At 44.2% G+C, this 18,509-nt stretch overlaps 1 protein-coding gene across 9 annotated transcripts; it reads left to right on the forward strand.

The window, feature by feature from the left end:
- The first annotated feature begins 7,786 nt into the window (after positions 1 to 7,786).
- Positions 7,787 to 17,264, forward strand: LOC310851637 (phospholipase A2 inhibitor NAI-like). Of its 9 annotated transcripts, XM_083754237.1 has the most exons (7): positions 7,793 to 7,915; positions 8,798 to 8,852; positions 8,961 to 9,036; positions 9,993 to 10,106; positions 11,908 to 12,054; positions 14,807 to 14,938; positions 16,253 to 17,264. In XM_083754237.1, the coding sequence occupies exons 3-7, from the start codon at positions 8,988 to 8,990 to the stop codon at positions 16,489 to 16,491; spliced, it is 681 nt and encodes a 226-aa protein (XP_083610363.1). In that variant the 5' UTR covers positions 7,793 to 7,915; positions 8,798 to 8,852; positions 8,961 to 8,987; the 3' UTR covers positions 16,492 to 17,264. The 9 variants fall into 9 exon arrangements, with proteins under 9 accessions (XP_083610362.1, XP_083610363.1, XP_083610358.1 ...); XM_083754236.1 differs by lacking the exon at positions 8,798 to 8,852 and having other exon boundaries at positions 7,787 to 7,915; XM_083754232.1 differs by lacking the exon at positions 8,798 to 8,852 and having other exon boundaries at positions 7,793 to 8,043.
- Positions 17,265 to 18,509: the final 1,245 nt, after the last annotated feature.

Here is an 18,509-nt window from a genome sequence, read left to right on the forward strand (position 1 = left end):
ACATTTCTTACTTTCTAAATCCTTTGCATAATTACATTAAGCCAACAAATCTCATACATAACATAGATAGCTTTTTAGAAGAAAAGGCCTTTGCAAAGTAAAAAAGGAACTCAGTAAAAACAGCTTCAAAAGAAGCCTCTTCAGTTTACATCCCCCTTTCCCAGCCAGCTGCTCTTCCCATTAGCTCTTCCCAAAATTTATTGCCCTTTAACTCTCTCAGTATACCTTAAACCTTAGGAAAATATGGCTAGAGTCTGATGGGAGGCACAAGGTATTATTTTCTGTTAAACAATAAATCTTACTATTTACCAACTCTTAATTAGTGTTTTTGCAGCTTGATTGTATTCTGTAATATGTAGGGTCAGTGTAACATTTGCTCCCAGCCTGTAATTCCCTTTTACAACTTTGAGAAACTTGTCTCCTGCTACTGCTATAAATCAGGGGGGCCCTTGTTCAGGAGAACAGGAAGATAAGCAACTGCCAGAGTACTTAGCCAGCTGGTTTCTGCCTGGCATGAAACATACAAACATTTGCAAATATATCTTTAAGCTCATTTTAAAATACAGGCCTTGATCATATGCCTCAATGGAACATTTAGGCTTAAATACATTGCTGTGCCAGCCTGTTAACAACTGAAGCTGGGCTCAAATATACCACCCATGTTTAAAATGCAGGTTCCATCAAGTATCTTTGCAAGCATTGAATGAAGAACATCCCAGGTTCTGTTCCTTACATCTCCAGTTGCAGTGATGCTTTTAAAAAAGGCAACACAGTGCATTATTAATGTTTAAATAACCAAACAAACAAGTCAGTGCACTAATGCATGGGTCAAATTGTGGATGAATTGCTAATTGAAACAGAAACCCCCGCCTCTCCCGCTATGCCCCACGGAGAGCCTCAAGGTCCATAAATAGCAACACCCTAGTGGTCCCGGGCCCTAAGGAAGTTAGATTAACTTCAGCCAGAACCAGGGCCTTTTCAACTCTGGCTCTGGCCTGGTGGAACACTCTGTCTCCTGAGACCAGGGCCCTGCAGGATCTGATTTCTTTCCGCAGGGCCTGTAAGACAGAGTTGTTCTGCCTGGCCTTTGGCTTGGAGCCAATTTGATTCCCTCCCCCTCTTTCTTTTTTCTTTTCCTTTCTCCTCCTGCGATGAGGCTACATTTTAATATTTTAATGTTTCAATATTTTAATGTATTTTAATTTTGTTTTTAAGTTGTATGTCGAGTTGCAGCTCGGCATTCAAGGAAAAATCAGTCTCACACCATAGTAGGTTCCGAAATATGGCCGCGCCTAGGGCTCATGCAGCACAGCTTTTATTGTGTGAAATCAGAAAGATACAAAATACAAGCCAAGCAATTTGTTCTAGCAAGCAGATAAGGACCTTCGCACTAGATCAGGCCATGCCACGTTAGCCAATCATATAGGACAGCACGAGCTGTCCACGCACTGTTCATGCTCCAAGGATGCTTCTAGCTATGAAATCACCCTGTAACAATAAGAACCTTGCTTATGCTCTCATGTACAAGCAATCATTTTCCCACATATCCCCTTTTCTTGTTTATACTATTAGAGGAAAAGAGGGACCATTAGTCCAATTCGTACACTTCATTGCCTAAACGTCTACACTTTGCAACATAAATTCCTCTTGTAATCCCTGTGGTGGGCCGTGGTCGGTACCACCATGCAGTGCATTGGGAAATCAAAGAGGGTATGCATTGAATGCAACAACACACCATAATGAAACCAGCAACACATGCAATTACAATCAATAATATTTTTCTTAACCATAATCCATTAGGTAACCAAGAAGACAACCATTCCCATGGATCAAAACCTTCAGGTGGATTCAAAGGATTATGGGCTATCATTTGTTCCATATGATCAATAGTAGCAGAGATATTGGTTGATTGATCAGTTATATACATGCAGCAATGAGAATGAATTAAGGCACAAATTCCACCTTTAGAAGCAAGGATCACATCTAAAGCATAATGATGTTGAAGAACTACATTTCTTATTTCTGATATTTCTTTGTTAATCATTTTTAAAGCCAAAATGGTGGAATTAAACAAATTTTTTGTCCAGTTTGCCAATTTATGCAAATCACGGTAATTCATGGCTGCACCTAAAGAAGGCAGAAGGGACCTAGAGATGGCCGTCCCTGTATATTGAGAAATAGGTGATAGTACTTCCCTTCTGTTACGCAAACGGACCGCTGGGAGCTTATCTATTTTATATACCAAGGGTACTACTATACCTAACGTGCAGGTACCAGAAAAGGCAGAGGGGATTTCTTTGTAGGCACGTGTGCCACAAAATAACCATAAATCAGATTGAAGCAAACATGTAGTTCTGCTGCTCTTTCTCATCCAGTCGAACCAAACATAAAAGTCTCTACACGCAGCTTGTTGTTCATAGGTCATGTAAGTTGTGACATTATTAATTAAAACCTTTGGTCTGCCACTCATGGTTGTAACATTAAGAAAACAAGAAGATCCATTAATGTATTCATGTGTCCAATTACAATATGGATAATGACCTAAAAATTTTTTGCTATTGTGATTAAAATGAAAACAATAAGGAGCTAATTCTACAAGCGATAGAAATACAGGAGATAAACTTATGCGATTGTCCTTCATATTATTGCTAATCTTATATGAAGCATTTATAGGAATACCATGTAATAGAATGCCAGATCTTTTTGATTGAGGAGGGATATGCATACACATCCAACAATCAGAAAGGTTAAGCATAGAAGCAAAATGATTAATGTCTCTAACGTAAGTATTGTTAGTCCAAATCTGATGATAAAGTTCAGGCCTCCTGGCCTTCTGCAAAAAAGCAGCACGACGAAAGCGGCGTTTTACAAAGTTCACGGAGAGGCTCCATCCGTTTGAAGTGGAATTGTGGGGCCACTCAGGATGATGCCATATTGGTTGCTCGGGGGGGCAATAAGGGTGAGAATGGTAAATTATTCCAATAGCTGTTTCCGAGCAACCTGCGTGATATTTCGTGGCTCGATTGTTGGCATGTAAAAACCACAAACCAGGAGAAGCCACACAGCCATTCCTGCAGATACAGGAGCCCATTTGCTGTAAATAGGCCTCATGTACTGCTCCGTGCACTGTTGAGCCAAAAATCCAAACCCAACGAAACGTGGAGACACAGATGGGATGGTCGCTATTGGGGGGCAAAACCCAAGCGATGCCGGTCTGACGAGGGCATCCTTCAAAGCCAGGTTCATTTCCCAGACAAGAGGCGGCAAAACTGTAACGATAAGTGGTAGAAACGGTGGCTTCCCAGGGGGAAGGGGGGCCAACGCGATAGGGTTGAAGACGGCCTTTCAACGTGCCAGGAAACACTGGAACCGCTGTGGAAGCTGACTTTATCCAGGGCACATCAATATGGCGATGTCTCCAACTGCAATGCGGGTTGAGGTCAGGTGAGAGGTCATCACTGGCAAACAGCGTAAAATACGGTTTCAAGGTGCTGGTGTCTCCTTGGGCGAAGACGAGGCAACAGAAGAGCGCCAGGGTCGAACGCAGCGGGCTGGAACCCATCGGGGAACTCCGTCTACGTCAATTGCCGCAAACCCGCGACCCCAGGAAATCAAGGAAGTTGGACCCTTCCACTGTGGATCTGGAAGCAACCTGTAAGACACTAAAGGGCGTTGCAATACTTCCTCCTTCCGGAAATGAAGTTCAGCAGGCGTAAAATCTTTATTGTGGGGATACAAGAGATGATTTAAAGTAAACAATACTTGATGTACAGCATTAGGTATTTCAGATACAGTAGGCGATCGACCTCCCAATTGCTTGTTGAGAAGGGTCTTAAAGGTCAAATGAGAACGCTCGACTATCGCCTGCCCTGTAGAATTGAAAGGAATGCCATGAGTCAACCGTATATCCCACAAAAAACAAAAATCAGAAAAGGCCTGAGAAATGTACGCAGGGCCATTGTCAGTTTTTAAGGTATGGGGTTTTCCCATAACAGCAAAACAGCGCATTAAATGTTGAATAACATGTCGAGTGGTCTCTCCTTTGAGAGGAGTGGCCCAGAGATAGCCAGAGGCAGTGTCCACAGTGAGATGTACCCTAGAAAATGGAGCCAAAGAAGGCGTGTGGGTGACATCCATTTGCCAAATTGCCAGAGGATGCAGGCCTCTAGGGTTAACTGCATCAAAAGGAATAACTATGGGAGATTTAGCGCATACTGCGCACTGTGACACAATGTCTCGAGCTTGAGAAATGGGCAGCGAGAAAGATTTCGCCAAAACTTTAGCATTTTGATGAAATACAGAATGACTTTCAAATGGGTCTGAAAACAATGAAAAAATACCATTTTTCAAAGCATGGTCTGCCCGGGCATTACCTTCTGCCAAATACCCAGGGTGGCCAGTGTGAGATCTGAGATGGGCAACATAAAACTGACAAGTTCTAGCTTGTACCAAGTTCTGCAAAGTGGAAAACAATGTAAACAAATTTTTGTCAATAGCAGGAGTGATATAAGACAATGGTAAGACATTCAAAAGATTATATACATACTGAGAATCCACAAGGAGATTGAAAGGGATATTAGCAAACTGTTGAAATGCCAAAATTACAGCTGCCAATTCAGCACGTTGTGCTGAGGACTGCTCAGTAGTATACAAACTTTTCCATCCCCCCTCCTCTTCCCACACCACCACCCCTCTGGATTTATTACCATCAGTGAACACAGTAAGGGCGGAGGGTAAGGGTAAGGGGGACAAGGCAGTTCGTAGGACATAACGTAGCCCTGTAAGGAAAGACAAACGAGGGTCTCTAGGAGGATTGTGAATGATATTTCCCAAGAAATCAGCAAAAGCTACTTGGGTAGAAACGGCTGTCATCATCAGATGCTGAAATTCTTCCTGTGAGAAGGGCAGGTACACTGACTGTAAGTCCATTCCAGAGAGGGCAAGGGCTCGATGTCGGCCCTTAACAACAAGGTCCATGACGCTGTTGTGTGAAGCGTACACGTTCCGCGGAGGAGTATGAGGCAAGTGAAGCCACTCCACAATAGACACAGTCCCAGGCTTTTGGCCTGTGGTGTACAATATAGCTGTTGGAAGGAGCGGGGTGGCAAATACTGCAAGTGATAATTGCGCCATGGAAAGAGAAGGAATCCTGTCCACCATACATCTGCGGAGATGGTTGTTCACAGAGGTTAAAGCCTCTTCCATTGCAGAGGTGACTGTGATCTTGTCCGCTGGATCCTTATGTCCTTTAAGGGCAGAAAATAGTGGAGACAAAGTAGAGGTGGGCAGGTCCAAATAACTCTTTATCCAATTCAGCTGTCCAAGGAGTTGTTGTAAATCCACCAGTCTAAGGTGACCAGGAAACTGTAGTTGAGGTGTAACTGGGATGGCTGCAGATGCTGTCAGCTTGTGTCCCAGGTACGTAATAGGTAAGGTCCGCTGAATTTTTTCTCTAGCCACTGTCAATCCTGCTTGCATCAAAGTATGGATTAAGTCCTCGAGAAGAGCGTCAGGGATGTGTGATGAGGAAATCAAAATATCATCCATGTAATGACAACAGATGACCGCTAGGTGGCGCTCACGGAATGGTTGAAGCGCCTTATCCACAAAATACTGGCATAAGGTCGGAGAATTTTTCATACCTTGTGGGAGAACCGTCCATTGATAGCGCTTGGTTGGTTTGGAGTTGTTCAGGACCGGCAAGGTGAATGCAAAACGCTGTCTGTCTTGTGGTGCCAAAGGGATAGAAAAAAAACAGTCCTTGAGATCGATGACTGCAAGCTGATGGTCTTGTGGCAACATGTTGGGATTTAGGATGCCAGGTTGGAAGGTCCCCATAGGGCACAATTGGTTGTTAACCCTTCGTAAATGAAGTCCGAAAGAAATCACACGGGAGCACTCATCAGGGATCCACTACGTGGATGAACGACGTGTTGGTGAGCGCTGAATAAGACAACGTGAAGTCCGAAGGCAGTCACACGGGGCACCAATTGTCGAGTTGCAGCTCGGCATTCAAGGAAAAATCAGTCTCACACCATAGTAGGTTCCGAAATATGGCCGCGCCTAGGGCTCATGCAGCACAGCTTTTATTGTGTGAAATCAGAAAGATACAAAATACAAGCCAAGCAATTTGTTCTAGCAAGCAGATAAGGACCTTCGCACTAGATCAGGCCATGCCACGTTAGCCAATCATATAGGACAGCACGAGCTGTCCACGCACTGTTCATGCTCCAAGGATGCTTCTAGCTATGAAATCACCCTGTAACAATAAGAACCTTGCTTATGCTCTCATGTACAAGCAATCATTTTCCCACAGTTGTATTCATTCAACTTATTTTTATTATTTTATTATTGCTTGTTAGCTGCTTGCGGGAAAGATGGCCTAAGAATGTGGTCTTTTGATAAGTGTGACCTGGAAGTGCTTAAAAAAACACAAAAGGAAACTGATGTGGAATCATAGAGGACTTAAAAATGGAAAAATGAGAAACAGAAAAAATCCGAAACCAGCAGATTAATCCATCCCTATTCTAGTGCATTTTTGCTGGTGGGGGCGGGGGTGGTGATCCCGTGGTGGTTGCCGCAAAAACACAGAAATCCAATATGCTTCCAAAGAATGAACATGTGATGAGACACCCTGGTGGAATCCTACGCACATGTAAAGAAACACTGTGAAAATGCTTTTTTAAAAAACATTTTGAAAAACACATTGAATTTGCCATTGCTCACTGATGCCATCTAGTGTCACATTTGTATGTTTCACTTTACAACACACTTGAAACATTTTTGTTTGCAGTGGGGATGTGTTGTTGTATTCAGATAAGAGGAAATGAAGCATGTACTGTTTTCTTAAGAAACTTTATCCACCAGTCCCCTCCCTTCCTTCATCTATGTTAGACTAGGAGCAACCTTGCTGGAGGTCTGTGTTAAAAGCCCTACCATGTCTTACATTACAGAGGACATTTCTCTATTTTGTTTCAAAGCGTCCTCTATTATTTGAGAGCTGTCCCCTCACCCCCGGCCAACTCTCATTTAAAGATAAGAAACCATGAAAAAGAAAAAAAGAAAGAAAAAAAGAGCTTTGGATTTGGCCGACCATTAGCAGCACCTTCTCAGCGGGAATTGAGAAGGAACTGAACTCCCCCAGCGCCTTCCCTGCTATAGCAGGGCATCATTTCCATTTCATCGATAGCAACTCTTTCCAAAACTGCAAATGGACGTTGCAAATCGCCATGGGCAAATTTCGTGCAGATGGGTTCCCTCTATTTAATTTGGGGTTGATGTGTAACCATCCGCCCCAGATGCTAATACAGAGAATTGGAAGTTGCTTACGGCAACTTGCGAAAACCCTGCTGAGTGAAAAAGCGAGAGGGGAAAGTGGGCCGCTCGACTCCTTCCTCGTTTGTGAGGGAAAGAGGGGTGGGGGCGGGGCTGCAGGCCCATAAGTACAGGCCCGAAGGTGATCCTGGAGGTCACTAGGTTGCTGCCCCATTTTTGGGTATAAGCCAGGGGTTGGCAAGGTTTACCACGCCTGGGTCGGTGCACTCCAGCGGAGATCCCTCCATGGGCCGGATCCATAGCTGTCAACTTTTCCCTTTTCTTGCAAGGAATCCTATTCTGAATAAGGGAATTTCCCTTAAAAAACAGGAAACGTTGACAGCTATGGCCGGATCGTGCACACATGCCTGTGATTTCCGGCGTCTGCATCTGCACAGATGCGATTTCTGGTGTCTGTGTCTGCGCAGACGCGATTTCCGGCGCAGCGGAAGCGAGTCCCCGCACTGTGCTGCGCTTGTGGCCCATGGGCCTTAGGTTGCCTACCTCTGATATAAGCGGAAGAGGCCTGGAAGTCAGGCCTCCTCCTGCTCCTTCCACTCTGCCTGCTTGATGTAGCCCCTGCCCCTCTCCAGCCCACATAGTAAGGAGGCCCTGCTTAAAGGCTTCTTAGACCCCAGGTGCGCTTACATGGGAGTAAAAGGAGGGGAAAGCTGGCAGCCAGGGCAACGGCCCCAGCAAGGAGGGTCCGAGATGTGTGAGCTGGGAAAGGTAGACGTATTCAGGAGCAGGGCAGGATTACGTCTCCTTCATCTGAAATGGGTCTAGGAAAGCCCTCAGAAAAGCCAGGCCCGCCTCTGCTCCGTGCGTGGCACACGCCGGTGGCCGAATCCTTTCACTGACTGGATGGAGGTTGCAGAGGGGTTTTGTGCAGGGTACATGTTTTAGAGAAGGGAACGGAAAGCCAGTTTTGAAGGAGGCATCACTGCTCCCTCTTGCAACTCCTGGCAGGGCACGTAATAAATAAATAAATACATAACATAATATAATATAATATAATATAATATAATATAATATAATATAATATAATATAATATAATATAATATAATATAATATAATATAATATAATATAATATAATATAATATAATATAATATAATATAATATAATATAATATAATATAATATAATACAATATAATATAATATAATATATTAAACGGCAGTTCTTCCTCAGAAGGCCCTACGGCGGTAGTCGGTCAAGGGAAGGGCCATCACTGCTTCGACCAGGAAGGTGGCTGCCGCACACCCAACAGTTAGCTGCCTAACTGCAAATTTTAGTATGGCCACCTATTCATAATCCATGTTATGGTCGCTCTCCTCAGTTCAGGCTAGCTTTGTGTTTTTGTTGCAATTTATTTTCTAACCCTAGAAAGGGGAAGGCGGTGTTGACCAAACCGTGACTATACAACAGTTATCTTGGGTTCCGCTGCTGAGCAGATTGTCAATATGGCTTTTCTTCCATAGATTAGACCACTTTTAACTGAAACTCCTCTTTGCAGCTTATTACAGCGAATTTCCTGTGGGTTTATTTACCTTTACTCTTTTGGTGTTTGTTTGTTTTTTTACGCCACTGCTTTGAGTATTCTGCAGGTCCTTCAAGCCACAAAATTTGCTTCCTTTCTCCTAGGCTTCACACTGTGTGCTTCCCATCAACATGAAGTTTCTCTTGGGGCTTTTCTTCTTCTTTGTACTTCTAACTACAGGTAAGCTCACTATGGGATTGGTGCCACTGAGTAACTCAGGACATCTGGAACTCTGCACATGCCCTGGAACCAGTAGGGGCCAGCAGGGCAGGATGGGGCTGCATTGCACTCCTGGCTTTCCAGTGCCACGATTTGCTGCTGGCTACTTAGAGGGAGAGAGGCAAAGCAGTGGGGAGGTTGCCATGGCACAAGTGCAATATTGGGAATATCAGATTAGCTTTGCTGCCGTGCCGGCAGCATGCTGACTCCCTGCCACCCAAGAACTGGCAGCAACATTGGGGACAATGGCATTGAGAAGGAGGAAGAACAACACAGCCCCTGTCACCATGACCAACCGCTGTTGTTACTTTTAGCTTTGCAGAAAAGGAAAATTATTACATTTGGACCAATGCAGCCGTTCAGATCCAAGTAGGGGGAACTGCTTTCACATTGTTCATAAAATGAGAAAATGCATGATCAAAGAACAACGACAACCAGAAAATACTCTTTGCATAAAATTTGTGTATGTTAATTTATAAGTGTAGTTAATTTATATGTACAGTGGTACCTCAGGTGAAGAACTTAATTCGTTCTGGAGGTCCGTTCTTAACCTGAAACTGTTCTTAACCTGAGGTACCACATTAGCTAATGGGGCCTCCCGCTGCCACCGCGTGATTTCTGTTCTCATCCTGAAGCAAAGTTCTTAACCCGAGGTACTATTTCTGGGTTAGCGGAGTCTGTAACCTGAAGCGTCTGTACCCCAAGGTACCACTGTATTTATAATTTTTGACCTGGCAATACTGTATATTGCAAATCATAGAATCACAGAGCTGGAAGGGACCCAAGAGTCATCTGGTTTTATGTTAGAGCACTGCATTAGCAATTCATTTGGACTTGACACCCTCTTCTGGAGTTGATAACTTTGAACTCTGTACATGCCATACACTACATGAAAGCCTTTCTGTTCCCTCCTTCAGGTGCCTCTATAGAGTGTGAGATTTGCAAGGGAGTCAACACCTGCACAAGTGAGAGGCAGATTTGTCCTGAAGAATTTTACGCCTGTTCCAGCTCTCTGCTTGAAAACAGTAAAGGTGGATGAGAGGAATCATAGGTCAACCAGGCCATATAGTGAATAGGCCACATTTTTGTGCAAAATATGTGAATAAGTGGTGCCACCTAATATTGAGTGAGATCAGTTCTCCATTTTGCCCAGTACCGTCCACTCTGAATTTATCCCAGGCCTCCAGCAGAGACCTGTTCTTTTTGCCAGCCAGGGGAATTATATATTTTAACCAGAGAACACATCTGAGGCCCTCTGTGCAGAACATGGTTTCTGCTACTACCATTAGCCCCACAGAGAGAGCTGGTAGGTTCTTGGGAATCAAAGCTATACTTGGGGTGGGGGGTCGATTATACTTAAGGCCTAGATTAAGCCTTCAGTGTGTCTTAATATTGGACAGCTGCAATCAGGGCTATCTTCAGCAAATGCGGCGCCGGAGTGCAAATATCCGCCCAGCACCCCCAAATTACCTTGGATAGTGGGGGCAAAGCTTCGCACTGTCAGCTATTGGGGGGACCCGCAACTCTCCCCCATGCCACTGCAGGAGAACAATCCCCGCAGAGGCTTGGGAGGGAAGCTGCGAGCCCGCCAGCCATATAGTTGGCGGGGCGCAGATTCCACCCTAAGCCTCTGCGGGGATCGCTCTCCTCCCGCAGAGGCTTGGGATGCAAGCTGCCCGCCCGCCCACAAGCCAGTGGGGCGCAGCTGGCAGGTGTGCAGGTGTGCAAAGCCATGCAGCTCCCCCACTCGCTGGGGCGCCCCTGAGAGGCCTGCGCCCTGGCGCAACGCACCACTAAGCCCTATGGGAAAGACGTCTCTGGCTGCAATGCTGTCTATGTGAGGCAGCCCTTAAAGATGATGCAGAAACTTCAACGGATACAAAATGCAATGATTACGTTACTGGACGGGGTTCTATTTAGAGCTCTTACCATCCTTGTTTTAAAAACAACTGCACTGGTTATCATCTTGCTTCTAGGCCCAAGTCAAGGTGTTCGAAATATTGGTGTTTAAACAACTTAGACCCATGATATCTGAAAGTCTGCCTCTATTTCTGCAGTTCCTTACAGGTGTTAAAATTAGCAGAGGTGCCTCCCTCAGCAGTTCCACTATCCATAGAAGTGCAGGGAAAGGGAGCCTGGGTTTCTCTGTGGCAGCCCCTAAAACAGAGCTTTCCACACGTTTCATGTTGGTGACACACTTTTTAGACATGCATCATTTCGCGACACAGTAATTTAGTTTTACTAGCAAACCAGAGGTTAAACTAACCCCTTTCCAGCCCTGGGCGGAGAGCAGGGACCGTTCATGTGACACACCTATGCACTGCAGCTGACACAGCCCTGCCCTAAAATGTGGAACTCCGTCCCCACAGAGGTGAACTTGACACTTTCTTTCTACAGCTTTCCCCATATGCTGAAGAAGACCCACCTGTTTACCTTGGCCTTTGACAGTTAGGAAATTTTGTTTTGTGGGGCCCCTTTCTTTCATTTAATTTAGACTAGGCACCCCCAAACTCAGCCCTCCAGCTGTTTTGGGACTACAACTCCCATCATCCCTAGCTAGCAGGACCAGTGGTCAGGGATGATGGGAACTGTAGTCCCAAAACAGCTGGAGGGCCGAGTTTGAGGATGCCTGATTTAGACTGATCCTTTTTGCTTGAGGCCGGTTTTCTTGCTGTTTTTTTTAAATAATTCTGTCATCGTATTGTGGTAAATAAATAGTTGTGACATGGTCCCTTCCCTCCATGCATGCCCGAGTACATAGCACACTACGACTGAGCAGGTAACACCTCTCACCATCTAAATGTATCCTCTTTTTTCTTCTTTTTTGTGTAGTTAAGGATGTATACATGGAAAAGGGATGTGCAAACCCTGAAATCTGCCTTTTTGGTGTGATCACTATGACTGATGGCAATGGGAGCCACATAAGGCAGGTTGCCACCTGTTGCGAAGAGTATGCCTGCAATCCAGCCGCTCCGATACGTAGGTTTCTGTTTTTGTATAAGTTGTCTCCTTTTCCTGTCTGTCTGCATGAGGTGGCCATTCCATGCGGTCTCGGTTTCCAACAGATGAAGGGCTAACAATTAATTAATGAAATCTTGACCCATAGAATATACTTTAAGCTCTTATTAAATGGATGCATTTGTCAGGATTAGGGTCCTGAGACCCCCAGGACTTTCCTGGTATGCATGCCTAGTACTCCCTCAGACTCCAGGGCATGTAAAGAGCTCAGCAGAGTAACTCAGCAGTGTGTCAGCAGCACAAACAGCTCACTCCATGAGCAAATACGCTTTACGAAAGCATTTCAATAAGCATAGTGGTTACAAGCCCTTAGCCAGATCACCTGGCTGTGTGCATAGCTCCAAAAAAACAGTTATAGAGAGAAGGCAGTGAACTTGAATAGCTTGAAAACGAAAGAAAGACTGACTGGCTCTCGCACCTGCACACAGTTATATAAGAAGGGCTCAGACAGCCTGGAACCTTCCGGTAAACAATAAATACTAATGAGAAAGGACTGCTGAGTCACTACAGTACATGGGCAAGAAGCGACATCTCTGGAAATTTGAAAGGACCTACTGTATGTTACAAACATACAGATTATTTTCCAGGGTTGGAACAATATTTTCAGTGACCCACCGAAAGGTAGATGATTCGCCAGGCAGTACTGAGCAGCGTGGTGTACCCACATCCTGTAGGGCAGCCTTCTCCAAAGGTTGTGGCTTCGAGAAACTTTGGATTGCAACTCCTATCAGCTCCAGCCACCATGGTCAATGGTGAGAAATGATGGGAGTTGTGTTCCAAAACTTCTGGAGGGCACAAGCTGCAGTAGAGCTTGACCTTCTGTGCCTAGGAGGCAAGAGCCCTTGGGGCTACAATGGCTCCCAGTACATTTCCAAGCACAATTCAAAGTGTTGGTGCTGATCTTTAAAGCCTTGGCCCAGTATACCTGAAGGAGTGTCTCCACCTCCATCGTTCAGCCTGGACACTGAGGTCCAGCTCTGAGGGCTTTCTGGCAGTTCCCTCCCTGCGAGAAGCTACAGGGAACCAGACAGAGGGCCTTCTTGGTAGTGGCGCCCGCCCTGTGGAACACCCTCCCACCAGATGTCAAGGAAATAAACAACTATCTGACTTTTAGAAGACATCTGAAGGCAGCCCTGTTTAGGGAAGTTTTTAATATTTGATGTTTTATTCTGTTTTTAATCTGTTGGGAGCCACCCAGAGTGGCTGGGGAAACCCAGCCGGATGGGTGGGGTAATAATACTTTCTTGCGATGTGAATAAGTCTTTCTTGCGATGTGTGGTAGGAGATGCAGCCTTTCCATGTGGGATCGTGGCTTGCCACCAGGTGTCCTTTGACTGAAATTAAAACTCTCCAGTTGTTGTTCTGCTGGTCCTCGCTCCAGCTCCAGACACTGCCAAGATCTTTCATTTGTATCTGGTTTTATTACTTGAAATTTATGCAATGGTTGATCATGAAAAAAACCCACCGTTTACAAAAAAGACACCTCAATAAAATTATAAATATGAAAAATTAGCAACAATAATTTAAGACTTTCAAAAAGTTAAGGTAACAATAGAATGTGTGAAGGAAAATGTGCCTTTAAATGTGTATTTAAATACCTCAAGAATACAATTTGTTCTGTAGGTTTTTGGTTTTTTTAAAAAAATAGAAATTATTGCAGAAACTGGATGGAACAAGAAGTGACAAACACATGCAAAAGTGTCAAGGACCAGAAATAAGCTGATCTACCCATCCTTAGTTCAGTTCAGAGATGGACGCATAATTTTGTTCCTGGTCTATGGTACCCTTGCATGTGTTTATTCATACGTTTAGGCTGTCCTCTTTCTGCATCAATCTGTGGATATTTTAAAATAAAAAACCTGTAGAAATATTTAAATATGGTTCTGGTGCACATTTTAGCATTAAATACGTAATTTACCTAAACACGAACAATTCAAAATGTATTTTATCCTGAGATACCATTTATTTATTTTTATATACGTTTGGATACGTGTTTTGAGCCAAGAATTGTACAACAGAATTTGGAGAAGTACAAATCACATTATAAGGGGCCAGCAGCTTAGGATCTGTTTACTTATGCTACCACAACCTTACGCAAGCTGGGAGTGGTGGCAGAGGGAGGCGAATAAATATCTGAAGAGCAGGGAAACCCACTATTCCATGTTCTTCATTTATTTATTCCTACCACCACCTGCACACCCAGCAGGTTTTCCTTGCTTACTGAGTTCTGAGAAGGTCACAGGGAGTCCTGGAAAGCTCCCAGAGCCCTTGCACAACCATCACCCCTCTGCCTCGTGGAGGCAACGGGGTGGTTCCAGGGGTTCCTAATTTTGCTGAATTTTGTATTGGTCTTGGGCAGTGGCTCCCAACCTTTTTTTGGCCCTGCCCCACCTAAGCATCTCTAAAATCCCAATGTCCCCCCACCCTCCATGACATATAATTCTTGTTATTCAAAAAGTGAACTCCTGTTCTCGTGGAGGAAGCTAAAAGGCCATTAACTTGGTCTAATTCATTCTCAAATTGCCCCCCTTAAAAATAAAATTGCCCCCACGTTGGGAACCATGAGTCCCGGGGGTGCAAATTAGGCCGCTTTGCTTAAAAATGTGGCACAAACAAAACTCTACTTCATCCATAGTGGAGGAGGGATCTTTTCTAAGGAGAACAGCACTTACCCAAGTTCCCTTGAACCTCTCAAACTCCTTTTGCTTTTCAGTTCCAGAACGGAATACCAGAGCCAATGGGAAGATTTGCCCAGGCTGCTCGTCTAACAAAGGCGACTGTTCTGCAGCAGTCACAGAATGTATTGGATCTGAAACTTACTGTGTTAGTTATGTCACACTTTCAGGTATTTCTGATTCTATTGCTACGACCCTTTTAAAGCTTTTGCTACTCCTGCTGTGTGAAATGCTTTTTAGCAGCGCTGTTGGATAGTAGCTTGGGCCAAGCTGGATTTGATGCAAACAGCATGAATGCAATTAACATGCATGCTTTCTTGAAACGTACATAGCAGTTGCAGAAATGCTGAGCCCCAATGAGTAAGCAGGGAGGTTCCCTGGGAGGTTAGCATGGTCTGCTATCCTCCCATCCTAAGTAGTGATTTCAGCCAGGAAGGATGAGCCCACTTGTTAGTGATGTTAGCCAATATGAATTGCAGTGAAGGGTCTTTGCTGGGTAGCTAACTTGTCCTTCAAGGATTTGGCGCAGCAGCAGTTCAGCCCTGCAAGTCTGGCACCTAGGACTGTTTACAATCAATCAGCTCTTGAATGTTTTCTCAATAAGGAGAGAAACCTTTCCAATCTAAGACTGATGGGGACCAGCATCCCCGTGCTCCCGGTGACAGGCTTTTTGCTCAGGCTTTTAGTTTGCTTTGCTTACTTGTTGAGGTTGGCTGGGGAGGTAGGCGCAAGGGCATAGCCCCAGAGTTTGGGGGTATAAAAGCACCTGCAATTCTAAGAAGTTAGTGAATGTTAGAAATTACTGAGTGCTAGAAATTACTAAATGCTTGGAGTTTTCCCCTGGGTGAGATATAGCTTAGCAGTGTAAAAAACAAAACAAAACACAAGCTCAGCTTGTTTTTCAAGGTATCGCCTGGGATGGAAGATGTTAAGCATGACTGAAGGTGTTGATAGCCCACCAAAGGAGGTTGCCAGGGTAATGTGGGTGTGATGTCACACAGGAAAAATGCCTTCCTTTTGAAAAAAACAGAGGTCTCCCCAGTGTGTGTGGGGGGAGGGAACAGACAGAAGGAGAGGTGTTGCGTTTGGCAAGGTGTTCTTGGAGGAAGGAGGGGAACAAAGGCGAGAACTCCAGAACCATGGTGGGCTGCTGCTTTGAACCCAAGATCATTGAAGTCACTAGAGGGGCAATGAGGGACATTCCTGGGGCCTCATGTTATGCACACCCTCAATGGAAGGCTTAAGGTGTAAATATGTGTAAAATAAACCATATTTTTTAAAAGACACTAGTCCTCACTGTGCCTTGATTCCCAACGGAAACATGACCCTGGGAAAGTGCCTGGAACCCACAGAGTCTCACGCAGACGCTTGGTGGAGATTGGAGTGGCATGTAACACTACATATCATGGTTAGATGCATTTTTCGGCGTGTGTGTATCAGTTACTGGATCTTCTGACCACTCATCTTTTTGTTTTTACGCACAGAGAAGAATGTCGTAATCGGCTCCAGGAAGGGCTGCATTCGTGAAGGCACCTGCACCCACTTAAAAACATTTGACGGAGGGATTTTTAATGATGTTAATCATGTTAAAAATGTTCACTGTACCCCAGCCGTGGCAGCCATCACTTCTTCTTCTCCTCCTCCTCCTCCTCCTCCTCTCTCCTTTCCCCTCCCATTCGGATTCCTTCTCCTGGCTCTCCTGCTGATGAAGCTTCTTTTGTAATGAGCTTCTTGCACCATTTCACCACTGAAGAAAGATGCCTCTTGTTTTTGAGTTTCAGAGGGATTTGTCTTCCTCTATGTTTTATTGAGTGAAACAAATAAAATAAAATAAAAGTTGGGGGGGGGATGAGTCAGTGCCATTTTCCTGTTCTATTGATCCACTGATCAGATAGATCCACTGCCCAGGGATCAGAGGTGAAATAATTATTTGCCTACTTTGAACATCTGGAGACACTGGGAGCAGCCCTGACCTTCTCGAGGGAAGGGGTGGACTCAGAAAGTGCTGACGGAATAGATCCAATGTTTTGCTGAGAGAGAAGATGAATGAATGCTGGAATAGAAACAAGGTTCAGTTTTTGTCTGTTTCTGGTGATCAGAGATGATTCCCCAGTTTCTCCCCTGAATCCAATATTTGGAACCCTGAACACGCTTGGAGGAAGGATGGACTAAGAATGTGATACTTTCATAAATGGTATTGATCCAGTCCTGCCCCTTGCAGCATGCCCTACCCAACTGCACCCCACACAGCCAGGAGACCTGCTTTCCTGTGCAACCCCAGCTTAGGTAAAGAATTTTCCATCCCTCGGAATCTAGGGGAATCTAGCAGAAAGGGGTTGAACCTCTGCCCAGCTACAGCTTTTGAAGTTGTGAATAGCTATGTGATCTTCGGATGAAAGGTGGTCTATAAATTTAATAAGTAATAGATGATGTCACCACCCAGGAACAGCTTTGTTTGGAGTTAAGTTAGTGGTAATAAAGCACATGAACAAGTCAGACCTGTCTCAGCTCTCTTAATAATCTGGCTCCCATGATAGCTTGAGCGAACAGCTTTGCTAGTAAATGAAGAGGGGCATTTTACTGCATTCTGGCAAGTTTGGAGAGGCTGGAAGGTATAAAAGAGAAACCTTTGCTCTTCTGCCTCTCAGTGTTTAGGTAAGAGAAAGAATAGGTAATCTCTGCCAACCCATCCGAAACTTGGACCGTGTACACCTTACCCACTTTGATAATCTCCCACAGCTGGTGTTTGAAGCCACATGATGCTAGCTGCAATCCATATGTATCCTGCAGCTTCTCAAGTAGTAATCTTGTTTGATGTGCTTCTATGATTAGAAAATGAATGCTTGAGATGGTATTTAATTCCAAGTAGGCTTGCTAAGATGTATAAGACTGAATCAGATAAGTGCTAGGGATGCAAAGAGGTTGATGGAACCTTCTTTCATATGTGGTGGACTTGTAAAAGGGTAAAAGTGTATTGGGAAATGATCCATAATGAATTGAAAAAATGTTCAGAAGTACCGTATTTTTTGCACCATAACACTCACTTTTTTCCTCCTAAAAAGTAAGGGGAAATGTCTGTGCGTGTTATGGAGGGAATGCCTACGGGTGGCATGCCTACAGATTTTCCTCCTCTAAAAACTATGTGCGTGTTATGGTCGGGTGCGTGTTATAGAGCAAAAAATACGGTACTTTCCAAAAAAAACCCAGAGTCCATTCTGTTGGGGATAATTCAGACTGAAATTCTCAGGTGTCAAAAAAGGTTATTTATGTATGTCACTGCTGCAACCCGTGTTTCGTTAGCCAAAAAATGGAAAACAAGCGAGGTCCCAACCAAAGAAGAATGGCAACTTAAATTGACAGAATATGCACAGAATAAGGGAACAAGAAGAACATACATATAGAGAAGATTGGAATTTTGTTATTGAATATATGGGAAATAACTATGTACAGCTGAAAATGCTGGCAGCATTAAGATAAATTCAACAGTGTAATAAGTTTTGATGGGTGTAATAATGGAATACTGAATGGTATAGTTTTGTAAAATATGCAGGGATTTACAGTATGATATGCAAAATGAACCAAGGAAAGACAAAAAAGGAAGTCATTGATATCTTAAGGATGTAAAAATGAGAAAATTATAGAAAAAAGAAAATGAATGCTTGGAGGGTCAGGTAAATTAATAAATGGAAATGATATTTGTACATAGTAGGGATGTTTCTGAAAATGTCCTTACCATGGCCA

This window comes from Podarcis gaigeae, assembly GCF_964106915.1.
Source record: "Podarcis gaigeae genome assembly, chromosome: 8".
NCBI lineage: Eukaryota > Metazoa > Chordata > Lepidosauria > Squamata > Lacertidae > Podarcis > Podarcis gaigeae.